Source organism: Syngnathoides biaculeatus, chromosome 12, assembly GCF_019802595.1.
Source record: "Syngnathoides biaculeatus isolate LvHL_M chromosome 12, ASM1980259v1, whole genome shotgun sequence".
Classification (NCBI taxonomy): domain Eukaryota; kingdom Metazoa; phylum Chordata; class Actinopteri; order Syngnathiformes; family Syngnathidae; genus Syngnathoides; species Syngnathoides biaculeatus.
The window spans coordinates 7,682,777-7,703,548 of record NC_084651.1 but is presented as its reverse complement, the minus strand read 5'-3'; the positions used below and the strand labels follow the sequence as shown (position 1 = coordinate 7,703,548).

The window sequence follows — 20,772 nt, the reverse complement described above, 5'->3', positions numbered from 1 at the left end:
CCTCCGTTATACTCACGCTTACTCATCCTCACTTCCCCTTCTTCACATCGATCCATCCTCCCAAATCATTCTTCTTCACTAGTCATCCCACCCCCTCTCACTATTACACTATTATCGCTTCTCATCCTTTCTCCTTCGCGACAACTTTGCTCACCCTTAACGCTGCTCGCCCCTTTTTCTCCATCTAATCTTCCCTAGTCATCATTCCAACCCCCCCCCACACTCATTCTTTCCTTTTCCCATATTCACCCTTTTTTTACCAGCTCATCATCCTTACATATTTAATGGCAGCTCACTTTCCTTCTCCTGATTTGGAATCGACCTCTTGGATGCGGCCCGCCGTCTTTCCGCGAACTGCACGCGCGCAAACGCGTATGCACGTCCAGAGGCTATCTCATTAGCAAGCTCACACCCGCGCAGCTGGAGGTTGTCACATCGTGCGACTGTTATCCCATAACCGAACCGCACCCGATTCACGCACGCAGCCTATTCTACAGAATAAACACACACACACACAGACTTATGTATGACAACGGTAGCCAGGGTAGACGCCCACGAGCCTGGGGGCATCCTACCTTGGCACGTCACCCTGTAGATGTCAGTTCAAACACAGCAACTTAAATCGTAGCTTATTAAAAAAAATATGACACTCTTTTAGAATATAACAGGAATCACTGCTAGTAATTGGATGTAACAGAAAGCATATTTTTGTACTGCAGTTCCCAGGAAGTATTCACGATATTTTACGAAACGGTAAAATTTTCCAAGAGGAAGCAATTAAAACTGAATGAATGTTCTTGTGTCATAGAGGAGTCATTATAATATATTTATCAACATTATAAGTAAGTAAGTAAGTATCATTAACATTCTTAAAGGTCATACAAATGTAAAAAAAAATATGTATTGTCGCATGAATACATATGCGTGTCACTTCGTCGCTAGCTAGCACCATGTTATCAGCCTCAAAATATAATAAAAGCCACAAATAAAGAGTAATTAAAAATTATTCTTACTGGGTGTTGGACCGAGACCTGCTGCAAATAGCAAAAAATAATAATGAAGACTAATTTAAACCGCACAAAATGTTTTAAATATTATTATTTAAAATATTAATAATTTAACCTTATCACAAACTATGCTCCTAAAACACATTAATATCATTTCAAACTCCTCTTACAACAGATGATTTGATTAAAAAAAATAATAAATTCACAAAAAGTGTATGTCGATGCACAAGACTTCCTTGAGACCAATTGCTAAAAAGTGCTTTGGCAGCCTCTTTGGCTGTTTCACAAATAGCTAAAAATCCATCCAACCATTTTCCAAGTAACTTATCCTCACAAGGGTCACGTGAGTGCTGGAGCCTATCCAAGCTAACTTCGGACAAAAGGCGCACTACAGCCTGGACTGGTCGCCAGTCATCTCTGAGTGGGAATCGATCATTGGTTGGTAGTAATACATGAATAGGAGAAACTGTGAATATGATGTCACATGACAGCGGTTCAAAGTTTTTGTGCGAGCTTTGTGGCATAATCATCCTTGATTTTCGACTTGAGCAAGTTGTGCTTTTACAATTTGATGTTCATTTGCATTTAATAACCGTGCTGGAGCTGGTCTCGTTCGACACACGGATGGAACAGCGAGAACCGACGTGATTGAGGCCCGCGACATTTTTAATTTATTGGCTCATTACATCAGCTGTTTGAACAGAGAACGTCATAAACGGAGGCGTCCAGCCGAACGGCAATAACAGCTTTGCAGCGTGAGTCGGAGCCCAAGGAAAAGCTGGGGCCGCTCGTTAAAATCAATGGCGTGAAGAACGGGTGGAGGCGATGGAGAAAAGAGAGCGGGCGGCGTCTGACAATTAATAGTCAGCGGTGGCACCGTCAGACAAAGCAGCTGCCAGGAAATTCAGTCTAAAAAAAGCCAAAGCACAAGAATTCAGAGCTTCATCATCGTCAAGTTTGTCTCCATCCCGCATCATTGAGAGGAAAGAAAAGTAGGGGAAATTCAAATGAGGTAACCACTTGAGTTCTCCGAAAGCTTAAATAAGGCGGCAGGTTGATTACAGCAAGGGAGGACTTTGATCTCGCAAAATTACGTAACGTTGTGAAAAGCCACATAAGGGACTGCGGAGCTTCGTTACGTTTCGCTCATCTTCATCCGTCGCGCACTGCTATCCTTGCTGGGTGCCATTTTCCTGCGTACAACCCAAACTCCGGCACACCTTCTCATCTGCCTTCCTGGTTTTTAACGTTCATCCGCAGGGTGACGTTGCCTCGGGGCGTACGTCAAAGCCTCCCTCAACCTCCAGCGTTTCTCTTATCGCCCTTCAAAATACTGCCTTTGAAACTGTCGGAAATGTATTGAAACTTTCTACGAGGTATAATAATATAAGTCTCTGAATTATTTTAAATAACATTGTTATGCTGTTGCTCACCAATGATGACAAAAGTACTTTGCTGATGGCTTTGGAGTTCATACATCGTCAGATTAAGCTTTTTTTTTTTCCTCATTTGTTAATTGTGATTCAATTTGATTTTACATCATGCTGGTACAATGGTGAACAGTTCTTGCCGACAAAGGCGTGTCTTTTATTTGTTTGATTATCTCGTCTTTATGCGAAGTTAGCAAAATGTTTATTGGCAATGTCGAGTGCAAATGCTTTGGCATACTCCCCATTTGTGAATTTAAACACAGCAGAGCCCTCCCTCTGTCCGTTCTTGTTGAAAACTTCGCTACTCCTCGACTTTTGTCAAAAGCGTTTCCGTAATTAGTTGTTCCGACACAATGGGCGTTAGACCCTCTGCGCCTGTGGAGATCGACTACCACGCAAAAACTACAGCAACCCCACTAGGACAAACCTTCTCTGCATGACAGAAACTACATGTAGAGGATGTCGTTATGAGGGCTCTGCTAGCCATATGCAACCACCAAAAGAGCCAGGTATGGTTTGCGAGCCATAGGTTCCTAAACCCTGGGTTAGACCAAAGGTGTCAAACTCATTTTTTGTCGTGGCCCAAATTGTAGTTAAGGTTTCCCTAGAGGGCTGTTCTTCTTCTTTTCCTTTCGCCTTGTCCCGTTAGGGGTCGCCACAGCGTGTCATCTTTTTCCATCTCAGCCCATCTCTTGCATCTTACTCACTAACACCCACAGTCTACATGTCCTCCCTCACCACATCCATCCACCTTTTCTTTGGTCTTCCTCTCCCTCTTTTGCCTGGCAGCTCCATCCTCAGCACCCTTCCACCAATATACTCGCTCTCTCGCCTCTGAACATGTCCAAACCATCGAAGTCTGTTCTCTCTCACCTTATCTCCAAAACATCCAACTTTGGCTGTCCCTCTAATGAGCTCATTTCTAATCCTATTCAACCTGCTCAGCATCTTCATTTCTGGTACCTCCAGTTCTGCTTCCTGTTGTTTCTTCAGTGCCACGGTCTCTAATCCGTACGTCATGGCCGTATTCAGAAATTTTCAATCGCCTCCTCATATTTACACACAAAATTTACAAACTAGTTCTGGAACGAGAAATCAAGGGCAATGGTTTTTGCAACTGCTGTTCATGTTTGGTAACAGAAAATGCTTATAATATCTCAACATTGTCATTTATGACTTATGACAATTTGAAATTTTGGTACAGATTTTCACTCACAAGAATCATGGAAGTTGACACAGATGATTTGCCTTCACGAGCCACGAAAAATCATGTAGCGGACCGGATCTGGCCCGTGGGCCTTGAGTTAGACAGTAAAAATTGGAATGGTAAAACACGTTATCATTTCAAACTACTTTTACGTTACCCTTGAAAATGATTTATTTTAAGTACACATTTATAGTAAAGGCTAAAGTTGTCTCAACCCTGACATAAAACAATGATTGTCTCTCAGTTCAAATGCATCACATCAAGAAAATTCCTTGGCACCAATTTCTACTTTCAGGGCTTTGGCATCTTCGTTTATTTTATTTATTTATTTATTTTTTTTTTGCCTGATAGAACACCGCACAAAACTGTAACCAAGTGAATTCAAGGTTTAGTTTGTTCCCCTTTAATTTTGGAGAAAACAAACTAATATCCCCACTAATCCCCATGGCAAATACCATTAAGGAATTGTCCTAATTAGCCTTGCGGGAAAACTGGAGTCTATCAGAGCTGACTTTGCAACCAACAGGCAGATGATACATACCCTGGACTGGTCGCCAATCAATCCCACGGCACATATAATCATTCGCACTCAAATTCACAACATCACAAAATGGGAACTGAAAGTCAGGCGAGTACGCCACCAAATAAATTGCAGTGTTTTTACAAGAGCTGCCATAAATAGAGTCGCTACAGTCAAAATGGGGTCGGCAGACAAAACACGGGCTATAAACCGCTTTCATTAGGCGGCTAATAAAAATGCTTTTTTTTGGGTCCCACATGCTCGTGTTTAGAAATTGCCATGGCAACGCTGATCCAGCGGAAGCTCAAAGAGCATCCCAAATTCTTGAGATTTCTCTCTCCCTTTTTTTTTTTTAAAAATCCAACAGTGCAACTCTAGTTCTTGCACCATCCTCCCCCCTTCCCCTCTTTCTGCCTCACACTGTAGTCTTTGAAATGAGGAGGGAAATAAAAGGAATGGAATAAACACAACAAGAGGGGAAGAGAGGGAAACGGAAGAGGCTGCCATAATGAGGCAGTAGCAGATGCTTGCACAGAAAATAATCAGGCAAGTGGATCCAGGAAAATACTTGAAAATGTTCCTCCTTGTTGCAGCAATGCACGACAAGCCCAAAAGTCTCGGAGACATACCTCTTAATAGATTATTTAAATCAATCAATCAACGTTTGCCTAGGAGTCTTAATTCGAAAACGTCGTGAAAGTTACACTTGCCAGCTGAGCCCCGACGGGGTTTCGCATGGACAGAAGCATATAGCGGCGAACGCCATCTCATAAACGGGGAGAGAAAGCCATTTAAACTGTGCTGAGCTCTCCCCTGTTATCGATTTATCCTTGCCTAGAGAATATTAAAAAAAAAAAAAAGAAAAAAACAGTGTCCTTGATGATGGCAGGGCGGGCCGGGCAGCGAGATTTGCCGAGTGCTGGATGGACAGAGTGGAAGAGAGTGGCCAGCACTTGTTTTGGCCTTTTTTGTTGATTAGCTGGACACTTCATGTCGTGCGTACGCGCACTTCTCTTTGGATCGAAATGGTTGCTGTGGTCCCTGAATAGGTAAATCTGCACTCATTTAGATCAGACTCCCTATTTTAAAGGTCAAGTGTCATCCTTATAAACATTCCAAAATAGATATTGTAATGAAAAATAGATATTATTCACTTCAATGTCTATACGAAAAATAAATATGAGCGGAGAGCGCGTCATCCATGCGCAAAGTTGCGGAAGTGTCATTCGACGACATCCAAGTGGTCGCCATATTGGCCGCATCCCCTGTCCGTGACGTCACCCCGGACATTCGCCATTGAAAACACGCGGTGGACCCTACTTTGGGAGGGTTAGGGGTTAGGGTTGACGAACACGCCCCTTTTGACACGGAAACTCTTTTCGAAGAAGAGAACATCACACAACCGAGTGAAGTTACAGGGGCAATATTACCCTATTGTTTTGAGCCATATTCAGATGATTCGCGATCACGGCCAAACCGACTCCCCGTCCGATCCACTTCCGCGGCGGGGATGAGCCATCGCGGTCTGAACAACGCTGCCGACAACGCTGCACTCAGCTGCGTGGGACGACAACGCCCGTGCAATCCATTTTTCACAACGAACCGGGTCTCTTGGAAACTTATGAAGTGTAAATCCATCCTCTCGAGTGTTTAAGCAATGTCCAGCAATGCAACGGGCCGGCATTTTGGCTAACACGAAGGAACAACGAGCTACCTTCCCGGAGGTAAAACTAATAGAAACAAACGAGTCCACTAGAGGGCGGTCCTGCCATGTACATCACTTCCTGCTGCTTCTCCAAAACAAATCCCTTGAGAGAATTTTCATGACGGGAGATGCAGGCGTAAAGAAGACAACAAAAACTTATCACTATCATACAGAATGGGAGGTGGACTTATTTTTCACGATGTCATTTCCGAAGCGCATTCGCCTCATCTACCAGTGGAGTGAAATGTGGGGCGGCATTTTCGAACTGCTTATGGAAACTACGACGTCCACATTCCGCCGAAAAGCAAGCTGAGAATGAGAAAACTGAACAAACTCAAATCTCAATTGGCCGCACAGCAGTCACTTTTCACACAATATAGTTCAACAGCGAAAGCCTCCACCGAAGTATTCTTCCGGGTTCGTCACATCATCGTTCAAGACGGAGAGATGATAAAAATCGTTGTTCCAATCTTTTAAAAATAAGGCGGAAATATTATATTCAATAAAATCCCTGCAGCTGTAAAGGAGTACAGTTACACGGTGCTGTGAAGCCATGGCTGATGTGTAGAAGTGTGCAGTTGGACAAATCCACTGACGTGAGTGACACAGCCCGGGTGTGCATTTTCATTTGTGTGGCGTTTAGTGATCATCAACGTGAACTCAGATAGTTACAAAAAAATGTAAACTGCAGTTATGCAAGGTACACATAAATTCACACATAAAGAATCCTGAATATACTTAAAAATAAATATGTTTTCCATTTTTGTAGTGGGTAGATCTTTGTGGCTTGGTCATTCATCTATTTCATTATTGGTCGTTCTTGAAAAAAAAAAAAAAAAAAAAAGACGTCAGCCCGCCTCCCCTCGCCCCTTCCACCTACAACCGCCCCCCACCCCCGGTCAACCACAAAAGGATGGCTGATGAAAAAATAAATCTTGTGGTAAAAAAAAAAAAAAAAGTCTGGGTCCCACACAAGCTGAACAGTGATAACAAATAAATGCAACTAATATCAAGTCTTCCTCTTCACAAGCATCTCCCCGATTTGTTCTTTCTCACACTTCTCATCCACTTCTCGCTGGTTTCCCCGGCGAGAGCGTTGCAGCTCCGCCGTGCTGACCCCCGTGTTCTCTCCCCAGGCCTGCCACGATCTCCCTCCATGGATCGGTGAGCCAAGGGCAGGAATAACCCACCTACACATGCGTGCATTCATTTATAGCGCCGCTGGGATGAGGGGGAAGCCCACACGTGCACTCCCTCACACCTCTGCAGCCCACCTGATCAAGAACATGCGCGGCTTTATGTAAGAAATCACATGGATGTTCAGTTTGGCACAATCCAATCCCAATTTCCAGCTTGTGTAAGGTACATTACGGAGCTAGAATGAAAATATAACTAAGCATTAACCATATCTGAGTACTGAGCAAATACATCACCATAATGCCTCTTGCAATTCCCGATAAAGCTCAATCCACCCCTCTGAAGAATGCGATCTAAGTCCATTAAGCCTAATGTGAAACTCAAAAAGGAGCACGCGGGCACAAACACGCACACATTTGCTTCGCTGTCGTCTGGGGGCCTGCGTCATGTGTCATCCCCCCGTTTGTTGACACAGTCACACAACAGCTTCTTTCCAGCAGCCGCGCTCTTCGGGATGAGAAATGACCCAGACCATCTCGTTAGACACAAGACAAGACCAGAGACGGGGAGCGAGGGAGAAAAACACAACGCAAGCTCTGGCTGGGAGACAGCGCTCGATCAACAAAATAGCGGCAAGTGACTCCAAGACTCAACCAAAAGGACGAGACGACGCAATGGATTGTGAGCATTTAGTCGAAATCCTCAATAACCATATGAGGGCCGAGTACTAGTAAGCAATTTCTCCTTACGAGTAAAACAATTCAGTGCACCAGCAGAACTGCTGTGTCTCATATTAATATTTTTTTCACTACTCCCTTGTACTAATCTATGACATTCCTGCTCTTAGGTCAACATTGGCATATTTGTGAAACAGTAAGACAAAGCTGTTTGCACGTTACTAATGCAACTAGTGAGAGGCTAGATGTTGACTATTGGAGTGTAAAAAGTAGTCATAGTTGATGAATTATTGCCATTTTTCCATATTAAGCAATTCTAGCATTTACTGTGTTTATTTAACATCTTACTGGTAGGCCTAAAGTATCACATATATTGGACAAATGCTACAAGTAAAACACAGTCAATCTACTAGTGCGCTTAATTGTCAGGTGGTATTCTGACAGAATGCCTACATTACTACTATCCATCCATCCATCCATCCATTTTATTTGCCGCTTATCCTTACGATGGTCAAGGGGAGTCCTGGAGCCTATCCCAGCTGTCAACGGATAGGAGGGGGGGGTACACCCTGAACTGGTTGCCAGCCAATCGCAGGGCACATAGACACAAACAACCAATCGCACTCCCAATCACACCTTGGGGCAATTTAGAGTCTCCAATTAATGTTGCATGTTTTTGGGATGTGGGAGGAAACCGGAGTGCCGGGGAGAACATGCAAACTCCACACAGGTAGGCCGGGATCGAACCCTGGTCCTCAGAACTGTGAGGCCAACGCTTTACCAGCTGATCCACCGTGCCGCATAATATACGTGCCGTATATTATTGTGGAACAACGACATATTCCTGGTGAGACAAAGCCGTTTGCTTGTTACTAATGCTACTAGTGAGAGTCTAGATGTTGACTATTAGAATGTCAAAACTAGTCTTAGTTGATGAATTATTGTCATTATTCCATATTAAGCAATTTTAGCATTTACTGTGTTTATTTAACATCTTACTGGTAGACCAAAAGTAGCGCTAGTAGTGGACACGCTCAATCTACTAGTGCGCTGAATTGTCAGATGGTATTCTGACAGAACCCCTGTGCATACCTTTAAATTTACTATTGTATTCTAATAATAATAGTCTACTTGGACCAGAAAAATGTATTGAGGAAAATACACTCTAGAGTAGATTATATAGGCCATTTGTCTTTAATTTGACAACCCAACTCAAAGTGGGAGGTTTTTTATTTTTATTTTTATTTTTTTTATATTGCATCCCATTTCCAAGCCAATGAACAATTTAAGTGCATTTGGATGTGAAAAAGGACATAAATGGCTGTGCCCATGCCAATAAAATGCTAAAAGATGAGGCGTGTACATGCAAGTATTGAGTGAAGCCAAAATGCCAACCCCAAAAATATTCCATCAAAGATCGGGGAGGACAAGCATTGTTTTGTTTGTTCACAAACTGACATTGCCAACTACTGGCCTGTTAGGGATATTAAAGCATGTTATCTGTTGTTTTGCAGGCCTGTGTGAAGACAGAACAGCTGGTTTCATCATCTCTTCCCAACAACCGATGCCACCCATAAGTTCACCTCCACAGCATCTGATATCGACTATTGAAGCATCGATCTAGTGGTTGCGCAACTACTTGCAACTAAACACAATGTATTTTTGGACATGGTCTTTGCTTCCTCCTCTTTATCGTGGTTAGGGCATTACATTTAGCATTACAACATTAGTTATGCTAAGCAGGGATTTAGTGATTAAAAATTCTCACCATGGCTGTAAAAAGAAAAAAATGAAGTGGGTCAGCTTTGGTAAAGATTTTCATCTAAATTGAAATAAATCAATTTAGCAATAAACGTGACTTGATTGTTTTATGTTAGAATAGTACAGGACACGAGTGAGGACAGCAGAACAGCAGTGAGATGTGCCATAGGTGTGTCAGGATAATTTAAGGTGGAGGTGGGACTGCATCAAGGATCCGCCCTGAGCCCCTTCCTGTTTGCTCTAGTCATGTATAGGCTGAAAGATGAAGTTAGACTGGAATCCCCTTGGACCCTGATGTTCAGATGATATTGTGATGTGCAATGAAAGAAAGTAGTGTGGTAAGAAATGGGTCCAAGTGGGGTGAAACAGTTGGCGAAGGTGTCTGGTGTTCTGTGTGAGAGAAGAGTCTCTGCTAGGATGTCTATAAAACAGTGGTGAGGCCGGTCATGACGTACGGATTAGAAACGGTGGCACTGAAGAAACAACAGGAAGCAGAACTTGAGGTAGCAGAAATGAAGATGTTGATGTTATCTCTAAGAGTGAGCAGGTTGGATAGGATTAGAAATGAGCTCATTAGAGGGACAGCCAAAGCTGGATGTTTTGGAGACAAGATTCAAGAGAGCAGACTTCGATGGTTTGGACATGTTCAGAGGCGAGAGAGTGAGTATATTGGTAGAAGGGTGATGAGGATGGAGCTGCGAGAGAATAGAGCGAGAGGAAGACCAAAGAAAAGGTTGATGGATGTGGTGAGGGAGGACATGAAGACTGTATCTGTTAGTGAGGAAGATGCAAGAGATGGGCTGAGATGGAAAAAGATGACACGCTGTGGCGACCCCTAATCGGGAGAAGCCGAAAGGAAAACAAGAACAAGAAGAAGAAGACACTTGATTTGTTTTAACGGGTTACAAAAAGTGATATGATAGGGCAGATCTGGCCCCCAGGCCTTGAGTCTGAAACATACTTGAAATTGTCCTCAGGTGAGAATGTGAGTGTGAACGGTTGCTTTTCTATTATGTGACCTGAAATTGGTTGAGGACCGGTCCAGTGTGTCTCTGGCTTTTCTCAAAAGTCAACTGGGATAGGCTCCAGATTCATTGCATGATTGCGATTTCTTGTCAGGAGTCATTTTAAATGGATCCCAAGTAGGAGCACTAACACTTGCTTAAAAATTGATTTATTTATTTTTTTTTTAATTCTACAGCCCACCCACATATTGGTGGACAGACAGACATTTAATTGGATATGTGAGCTGCCGGGTCCATCAGAGCATCTGCTTCATGAAAAATGTAATATTTCTCTTCTGGCCAACAAGTTCAACCAGCCCAGCCTCCCCTTTCCTCATCGCGCTCTCCTTTTTAATTCCACTCCCTCCTCCATTCGCTCACCCTCGACATCTTTCGCTCCAAAGAGAGCCTAGTTGCCATGGATACAATCATGAACACATCTGGCGTAGTTATGATGTGGCATACGCACATGCGCGCACGGTGACATGATGACAAACAACCGACAAACAGAACCAAACCAGGGAGGGGAGAGAAAAAAAAAAGCATCAATATGCATGATTTTCAGAGCTGTTCCGTGCTTTGTGGCGGCAGAATGGAGTCTGCGTGAGGGAGATAACGGACCACGGGCCTGCTGAGGAAGAAGATACGTCTGTAGGGAACTTTGAGCCGTAGTGATAATCCTATTGGTTCATTTAAACCAACCTGCAGTGCAACTATCCACTGGGAGATTAAGGCAATACTGGAAAATGTTTCAACGCTTTGTAGAAACATTTTTCTTTTATACGTGTATTGAATTTAAGTTTGCATATTTTAATCTTAACCTTAAAGACAAAGAAAGAATATCACTGATGGCTTGAAGTGATTGTTAGATGGAAAAAGATAGAGAAAAGTACTAGACGGACAACCTTTATCTAATCACCTTTTTTAATTATTTCATTTTAGTTCAAGTTTACCGTCTAACAAAACATAAGAATTATGTATTTAAAACCACACCATAGCTTTGTTTTGGGAAAGTCCGCTATTGGTATGCTAAAGTAAGCATTGCTAGTTGCAGTTTTAGAAGATATTTGAACACAAATGGTTGAACAACACATGTAGATTATTACTGTTATAACAACACTCACAGATGTGTTTTTTTTTTATCTGATATGAAAAATAACTAATATTACAGCATCTTACTGAGTCACAGAATCAATACCAGTACTATTTTCCTTAATTTGTGTCTGGAGGATTGTATTATACTGCCTCTCTGTGGCTAAAGTAAGCACACCAGAAGGAGCAGCACAAAGAACTGAGTTGAAGCATTACATCACAATGTAAAAAATGTTTCATCCTTCACATTGTGTTTATTTGTCATTCCTGTCTGCGTTTATAAAGTTCAATGTTATAAAGTTTTATTTTTCTCATTATAAAAACAAAACGAACGACTTCCCCTGTTTACTTTTTGATTACTTTCAGATTAATTGCATTTGCGTTCATTTCAATGGGGAATGATGATTTGAAATACAAACTTGAGCATGATCGCGGAATGAACTCAAATCACACTGCAAGGCGCCACAGTAATCTAAATACCTGTTTTGTATCACTACAAGGTTATGCTAATTACATTATTCTGCCTCACACTTTTCAAGTTTAATGTTCAAATGATCCTTGTTTTGGTGGGATTGTGACCCTCCTGCATTAACATTCAATCCGTTTTTGCACCACGAGAGGGCTGACAGAAACCGGCGCGCCTATAAATTTATTTGGAAAACCGAAGAAAAGAATGTGCAATTTCTCAACACCTCCAGCCACTCCAACATTGTTAAAATGTATGGCGGCAATCTCGCGTAACGGTGCGCTCTGTTCTGGTCTTTCCCTTCTGTCTAATAAATCCTGCATCTCAAGGGCCGACCCCAAATAAAGCGTTAAGCCTCATCCTGTCTCAGACGGAAAAAAATAGTCCTGGTGTGTGTGTTTTACGACCAGACGCGCGTGGAGAGAAAGGAGACACGGCGCGATAAGCGCGCTTTTTAGGTTTGTTTATTCTGAAAGAAGGCACGCCGGGTTTGTGTAAAAAAAAAAAAAAAAAAAAAAAAGAAGAAGAAAACGCGCGTGTGCGCACAGGCTCACGCGCGCCTCGACATTCCGAGTCATCAGTCAAAACATGTTTGTGCGACTCCGGGTTTTCAAAAGTCGGGAGACAAACGACGACCCGGTCGTGTATTACATAAGGGCGTGCACACAGATGTGGAGGAGTTTTACAGTACAACAGACGCCTGTTTGCTCTGACACCCCCCGCCCCACTTCCACCCCTGCCCCTACCCTCTAGTTTGCATAGCTCCGCTCCTGTAGCCAATCACCTGGGGCAAGAAAACAACCAGACCGACCGGTTGCAGTTTGGGGATTAGCGCCGGTGATTGACGGGCCACATTGCGCTACTGAAACATCGGCCGTCATGTGACTCGAATATCGTCAGCGATGTTTTCGAAGCTTACTTTCCATTCAAAGCAAAAATGAACTTACCTTTTTGCCTTTCTTTTTGCGATGAGCCCCTTTTCCTCCTCCTCCCGCTGCGGTCTTCTCCTTTGCCTCCTCACTCATGTTGAGAGTCACTTCTCCTCCTTTTTCTTCTTCTTCTTCTCCCTTCTTTTTTTTTTTTGGCTGCCGTGCCTCGTTTTAATCCAGCATGTGGAAGCTCATCGTCAGTGGAGCTCCATGGCCACAGTCATTGAGAGGAGATGATGCTCTCCTCCTCCTCCTCCTCTTTTCTCCACGAAGGTCCACTCCCACTCGGCTGCCTTCGCAATTAGCGGCGCTCTCTGGCAAGGGTGGGGTAGACGCTGAGAGATAGAGCGACAGAAAAAAAAAAGAGAGAGAGATTTGATGAAGGAAGGGTGTCTACGTGAGGCTACCTGAGAGTCTCCGAAAAGCTGAGGAAAAGAAAAAGAAGGATGCAAAAGGTAAAGTGGAGAAAGTGGCGGGTAGGGTGGGGGGCGAAAAAAAACAGATCCACACCCTCCTGCCTTTTTTTTTTTTTTTTTTTACCATGCGCTTCTCTCGGAGCCTTGACACGGAATGAGGCTTTCCACATCTCTGACTGGCAAGTGTGTGTTCAAGGTAGGGGAGGGTGGGGAGGTGGCGGGGGTCCTTCCAGAAAAGCAACTCCTTTCCACTCTCTGCCAACACGCCAGATCAGCTTACTGGAAAGGGAGAGGGTGATAGAGATGTGGATGAAGAGATTTTCACACAGAGACAGAGGAGAGGGGGGGGGGGGGCAAAGATTGCAATGGTTAAAAAAATAAATAAAATAAAAGCTACTCACCGACCAGGGAGGTGGGCTGGAGACCACGCCTTGAAAACTCCTCCAACAATGAAGCGAATAGTGTATTTAAGGGGAGGCAGACGCTCGGAATGAGGAGAAAGCAGCAAAGGAGATGGTGGGGGTGGGGGGGCTACAAATCAAAGCGTGGTAGAGGAGAAAAAAAGGGTGAGGGAACAAATGTGATAGAGTGATGAAGGAGGCAGAGAGGGGGCACAGCAAAGGGGAGGGCAGCTAAAAACGGCATCTCAACAACAGGTTCTTTCTTCTAATGCAAGGGTTCTCAACTGGTGGGTCGCGGACCCTTTTTAAGTGGGTCGCAGAAAGCTAGTATAGAAAAAAAATCCACTCACCCCCCCAATAAAAAAAAAAACTTTATGCCAAATAGTTTAAAGTAGGGGTGTCAAACTCATTTCTCTCGAGGGCCACATTGTAGTTCGGGTTTTGACTGTGAAATAATGAAAATGTTTAATCGTCTCATTATGTTTACATAATCAATTTATGAGCCAGAATCCGAATCGGAAATCAAGTGTAACGTGTTTTTCACCTATTCATGTTTGGTCACACAGAAATGCTTGTAATAGCTCAACTTGATCATTTATGATGTATGGCAATTTGAATTGTTGGTACAGATTTTTTACAAGAATCATGGAAATGGAAACTCTAGATTTGGCTTTGCAGGCCAGATAAAATCATGTGGCGGGCCGGATCTGGCCCCTGGACCTTGAGTTTGACACCTGTGGTCTAAAGACTAAGTCTTGGAAACGTGTTAAATTACTTACCAATGTATACTCAATTCATTAACCCTCAAAAACCAATTACTTATTGTAACGTGGTAGTATCAAGATACCCCTCATTTATTGAATATGGTAATTGGTGAAGTAGCTGCATGATGTATTGCCATTTAACCCAATGACGCTACTTTATGTACCACAGCTACGGAATCACCCTCCACATGAGCAAGAAACCATTTGAAAGCACATTTTAGCAACGCTGTCATCTTCCATCCATTATCCCATCCACCCCCACACCTTTCTCCATCAATGGCGGTCATTTACGTCATTGGTAGCTTGCGTGTGTGTAAGAGTTCATGGCCGCACTCACCATGGATGCGGAGGGTGTGGTCGGTTGCTTTAGCTCAGTGTCATCCGTTCTTGATCGGCGACCTGGCGGCAGCTCCATCAGTGGGCTGTTTGTTGGGGAACACACACTCACACACACTGGAAAACACCACGAAAATAAAGATTTAGCTCTATATTCATTGCAGTTTAACAGAGTTGTTTGTTCTCAGGAAAATCTTATTTGATAGTATCTCATCTTTAAACAAACCCCCAAAAAAATCCTTTCCAGACATTAATTAATTTTCAAGGTGTGGTACTGCACATGTGGAAAAAGTGGTACACGGGCCCTTTCTAGTAGTACGAATATGAATTACTGAATTAAATCTCCAAACCGTACTGTATATGTTATTTGAAGCAAAGATGAGTGTTATTCATTCATTGGACAATTTATCAACCGCAGGACTGCAAGAACTGTAGCAACAGTTCGGCTAGCGTCATCTTAGAACTGTACGACATCGTAGTGTCAGCTTTTTCTAATATTCGTACGCATTCATGGAAGTTAAACGCAGTGAAAAATATATGTAATATTTCAGTGGTGTCCTTGCAGCGAGACCAGACAATGTCATGAGATCTGACTCTGCGTTTGCCATTAATGTGACTTTGATCATCCCAAAGCCAGACATGTGGCGTCATGCGCGGAAACCTAATTTTGCGCTGGTGGCTTTCTCAGTAGTCGCCACACAAAGGTTCAGAGAGAGGAAGATGAATGATGAATACGCTGGCTGGCTTTCAAAAGACCCCAAGGTCAACATACAGTACATACGAAATATCATCTTTATATTTGATTTGGTCACACAAACTGTCTGAACCTCCACCATGTCTTCTTTTGAATTAACTCATCTATTGGGTCTCCCTTTTCAAGTAGTGACCTCGCATAGCATTTTCTTTTCGATTAACGCTTCGCACATTCAAAATACATACATACAGAAGAAGGTTTCCCGTGGCAACCCACAACAAGAAAAATCCCTCGTTGAAGCCATTTTTCCTGTTTTCTCAATTGCTCGATTGATGATATCAGGAAATGCTTCAGCTTTTTTTTTGTCCTGCCACTCAGAAGAATTTACATGAAGCATGATGAATTTTTGGAATGAATGCCTGACCACAAACACCTATCCATCCATTTTATTAGCCGCTTATCCTCACAGGGGTCACGGGGAGTGCCGGAGCCTATCCCAGCTGTCAACGGGCAAGAGGCGGGGTACACCCTGAACTGGTTGCCAGCCAATCGCAGGCCACATAGAGACAAACAACCAATCGTACTCACAATCACACCTATGGGCAATTTAGAGTGTCCAATTAATGTCGCGTGTTTTTGGAATGTGGGAGGAAACCCACGCAGGCACAGGGAGAACATGCAAACTCCACACAGGCGGGTCCGGGATTGAACCCGGGACCTCAGAACTGTGAGGCCAACGCTTTACCAGCTGATCCGCCGTGCAGCCGACCACAAACATTATTATTTTTTTTTATAAATAGACATAAAAGATTTACTTGCACCTTAATGTCATAGTTGGTGGGTGGGCAGGCGCTCCAGAGACGTAATTCTTTAAAAAAAAAAAAAAGGAGGAAAAAAATTGTTATATGTCACCTTTCAATTTCAAAGAATAGATTGCTGGGATTAATTTTACAGGAAAAGACTTTTACTACTTATACCAGCACTGCTCAAAATCTCGTTGCAACCTGTAATAAAGAAATGTATATTATTTAAAAAAAAATAATAACTGAAAAGGTCGAAGGCAGCTCAGCCACACAGTTGTAAAGAAATGTCAGTTTCAACCAGGCTGTGACGGACGGTATCGGCCTCCAAATATCTTCTCACATCCATCACGGAGCGGATCGAATCTCTCAGGTCGAGGACAGATAGGGCCTGACATCGAGATCTTGTTGGCGTCTCCCTCCCTTTCTGAGCCGGTTAAGTGTTCCCACCTTCACCGGAAATCAATCATCGCATACTCCATGATGAACACCGCATCTTCCCATGAATCAAACAGCAAACGCGGCTTTCATCCGACGAGTGATCAATGTGCTTATCAGGAATCAATAGCAAGTGAGTACATCATTGCAACAATAAGCTTTCGTATGCTCAATCTGTGGCGATGTTTAAAAAAAGAATAATGCGACATCTAACAAAGCCAATCCATGAACCAAAGATCAATTCTTTGTCGCTCTCGCCACCAGGGAGCCATTTTGTCACCAGGTGCAGACTTAAGAGTTTCCAAATCCAGGCCACTGCCTGGGGGTCCTGGAACAGCTTGTGGAAACTCATGAATTGATTTCTTTTATTTAAAAAGGGGAAATCCAGTGGGTCGCATGAACAATGTATCCAATAGGTCATGTAATATGTACTCTATTTTGACAATGTGATGTTAAATCCTTTCTCATTTAAAAGTGTTTTGAGAAGATTTTTTTTCGACAATTACGAATTTTCTGGGGTGCTGCCATTTTCGCAGGTCACATGACCTACGTGCACGGATGTGACGTGTACTGTGCCGCAACGAAGGCTCGATTACATGGGACACGATTTATGCTCAGCAATGATTTATCCTCATCTGATGAAGAAATAGCAGTATCGGTTGATCGGGAAGATGGAGGAATACTTCCATACACATTTGATCCTGTGGAGGCTGACTACTCGGAGGCCTACGCGCGGGACATAAGTGCGTAAACAAAAGCCCCCGGAGCTCCGGCCGGGCAGCTGCGGATGGTTCTTCGGACAGGAATGACGCGGAGTCTGATGAGTGAGTTCCGGCGTCCAGGGAGGCCGTTAGCCGAGTTTCGGCGGCGGAGGCCGTTGGCCGAGATTTGGTGGCGGAGGCCGTTAGCCGAGATTCGGCGTCCGGGGAGGCCGTTAGCCAAACTTCGGCGGCGGAGGCCGTTAGCCGAGCTTCGGGGATTATTCGCTATATAGGCTCGATTCAGGAAAATATGAGCAAAACTATGTTGTGGATGGGGTAAATTGTAAAATTACCACCGGGGTATTGGAAAGAGAAGATAAGACAATTTTTATTTTTATTTTTTTCCAAATCAAAGCTATTCAAGGTTTGAACTTTGTTCACAGCGACACTGAATGTGTAACCGCCGACAGCGAGAGGGAGTTGCTCTTTCCATTAGAAGTAGCCCTGCTGTCAGTGTCAGTCAAGGAGGATGCAGATGAGATGAAGTGGAGAGGGACACGATTCAGTCACGCTTCACGTCACCAAGATGTGATTAATACTCAATACTGGAGTCTTAAAGCAGTCAAAAGGGGAAACAGTATTAAATATTGATTAATGTTCTTAATTACATGAAAAGCATCGGGATGATTCACTTGCGAGAAAATAACCTTCGGGAAAGATTTTAAGGACTTTATCCTTCTAATCCTCACGTAGAAGTGAAAATGAAACTTTTATCAATGTTTTTCACAGATGTAGGGGGGGCTTCGTGATTGGGTTTACCTTGGACCCCCAAATACCTGTATCCCCCTTTGTCTCACATGTACAAAAAACTTTTTCAGTGGCTCATACATTTATTCTATTCTAATCAAATTTGTATTTTTTTTTTTTCAAGGAATAAAAAAATCTGGTGGTCTCTGAGGATTGCCGGAGTGCCCCACGGCAAGGCACGTAAACCCCTCAAAGCTGTATAAGCCCTCCCATACTCATACCAGTGTTTGAAGTGGATTTCATTCTCCGGGATGTGTTTGTGCATGCGCACGGGGTGTGGGAAGCGAATTCCGCGTTATTTGTCAACCACGTCGACGGAATTCCCACACTCGCAGGATGAATACATATTATGTACTCTGCATTCATAGATGCATTAATATAATCTCATGGGCTTTCGACACAAATAAAACGTTTTAGCAAATTAACCCATCAGTGTCTATTTCTTATTATTTTATATTTTGTCACATTCTCCACACATACTTAACAATACTGTACAAATTCCGTCCATATTATTGATTGCTGACTTTATTCATTTGAGAAGGAACTCATTTTTTGTCATATTTATTAAAACAGGTGGTATAAACTTACCGTATAAGTAAAATGATCTGTAAAAAAAAAAAAAAAAAATTCTCTTTTTGTACATCTAACTTTTACGTAACCAATGTACCTGAGGAGAAACAACCAATAAGAGAGAGAAGGCATGACTGAGAAGGTGTCAACAATTGAACAATTTGCTCAATGGCCACGCACCCTGACAGCCTCACACTGACCTGTTATCTTGGGCTTCAGGAGCTTTGCTGAAACTATGGCGGAATATCCATCCATCAATTTTCTTTGCCGCTTATCCTCACACAGGTCGCGGGGAGTGCTGGAGCCTATCCCGGCTGTCAACGGGCAAGAGGCGGGGTACAGCCTGAACTGGTTGCCAGCCAATCGCAGGGCACATAGAGACGAACAGCCACACTCACAATCACACCGAGGGGCAATTTAGTGTCCAATTAATGTTGTATGTTTTTGGGATGTGGGAGGAAACCAAAGTGCCCGGAGAAAACCCACGCAGGCACGGGGAGAACTTGCAAAACTCCACACAGGCGGGGCCGGTAACGAATCCGGGTCCTCAGCACTGTGAGGCCAACGCTTTACCAGCTGATCCACCGTGCCGTGCGGAATATCCATATCGGGAAATTAAAGAAAAGATCAAGAAAGTAAAATAAAAAATACATCCCTCTTTGGACAACAAATGGGCATGAGAACAGCAAAAAAAAAGTGAGTGTGAGAGTGAAGGGATTGTGAGGATTGAGAAGCGACGTGGAATTATCAACACCTCTGCTTGACAGAAATGAATTAGTGGAGTGACGCTGCATTCCAACATTGCAATACTCATCGTTATAAAAATGCAGACTCCCTCTTCTATTGCATCATTGTTGTTACAGCTGTACGCAAGATTTTTCTCTGGCTCTTTGAATCTTTCCTTTGTGTATCATGTATGTGTGTACACTTCATGTGTGTACCATAATTTCCGGCCTATAAGACGTGACTTTTTTCACACGATTTCAACCCTGCAGCTTATGCGGTGATGCGCCTAATTTGGGCATTTTTTTTCCTAACGGCCGCAAGGGGGCACATGAGCGGAAAAGGTAAGAATGACAACGGTGGAATATATGTGCGGAGAAACTTTTACCGGTATGTTTTCTTTTTTTTTTTTTTTTTTTAACCAGCCTTGTTAAGTGCTACCGTGTTGCCGCTCCTGTTTTTTTTTTTTTTTCAGCAGTCTTTTTCATGCTAGCATGTTGTTGCTATGTTAAGCTACCGGTTTGTTTGTTTGTTTTTTTTTTTTAACCAGCCCTAAGTGCTGTGTTACCGTGTTGCAACTGTGTAGCTGCTGCTCCTGTTTTTGTTTTGTTTTTTTTTAACCAGTATGGTTTATTTTTTAAGTCTTTTTCGTGCTACCGTGTTGTTGCTATGTTAAGCTACTGTTTTTTTTTTTAACCAGCCCTGTTAGCGCCACGCTAGCGTGTTTCTGCCGCGCCTCAGTGATTTAGGTTTTTTTTTTTTTTAACCAGCTCTGTTAGCACTCACAATGTTATTATATGTTAACCTAAGCTCAGGTATTAAAACTTTGAAAACTCTGTGTACCATCTTTCTTTGTAAATGTCTCGTGTTTCACTGTGGGCACTTCCAGCTTTTACACAGGTGCGTCTTATGTATGTAAATGGTATTTCCTTTACAAATGTACTGGGTGAGCCTTATAATCAGGTGCGCTCTGTAGACCGGGAATTACGCTACATATTTCGGACAGTTCTGTCCCGATAGATATTTTTAGTAGCTGAATAATAATGGAATAGACTGGATGAGTGAAGAAAATGTCTACACTGTGTCCACAATGCTATTATCACCTCATTATGACTGTAACCAAGCCTCAAAGCAATATTTCTTGAGAGCAAAAAGGCCTTTTAAACTTGAGAAACTTGCATTTAGAT

The 20,772-nt window shown here is 43.0% G+C and overlaps 1 protein-coding gene across 14 annotated transcripts in view; it reads right to left on the bottom strand.

Moving 5' to 3' along the window:
- LOC133509923 (ankyrin-3-like) overlaps positions 1–16,408 on the bottom strand; it is a 146,623-nt gene extending 130,215 nt beyond the window's left edge. For 5 of the 14 annotated variants that reach the window (XM_061837443.1, XM_061837439.1, XM_061837445.1 and 2 more), the window contains exons 1-5: positions 16,368–16,407; positions 14,854–14,969; positions 13,753–13,882; positions 13,476–13,630; positions 12,954–13,270 (exon numbers count right to left, since the gene is read on the bottom strand). In XM_061837443.1, coding sequence (XP_061693427.1) covers positions 12,954–13,031 — 78 coding nt within the window. In that variant the 5' untranslated portion in view covers positions 13,032–13,270; positions 13,476–13,630; positions 13,753–13,882; positions 14,854–14,969; positions 16,368–16,407. Of the gene's footprint in view, positions 1–12,953; positions 13,271–13,475; positions 13,631–13,752; positions 13,883–14,853; positions 14,970–16,367 lie in introns of all 14 variants that reach the window. The other 9 variants (XM_061837440.1, XM_061837447.1, XM_061837454.1 and 6 more) reach the window with 5 other exon arrangements.
- Between the last annotated feature and the right edge of the window lie 4,364 nt (positions 16,409–20,772).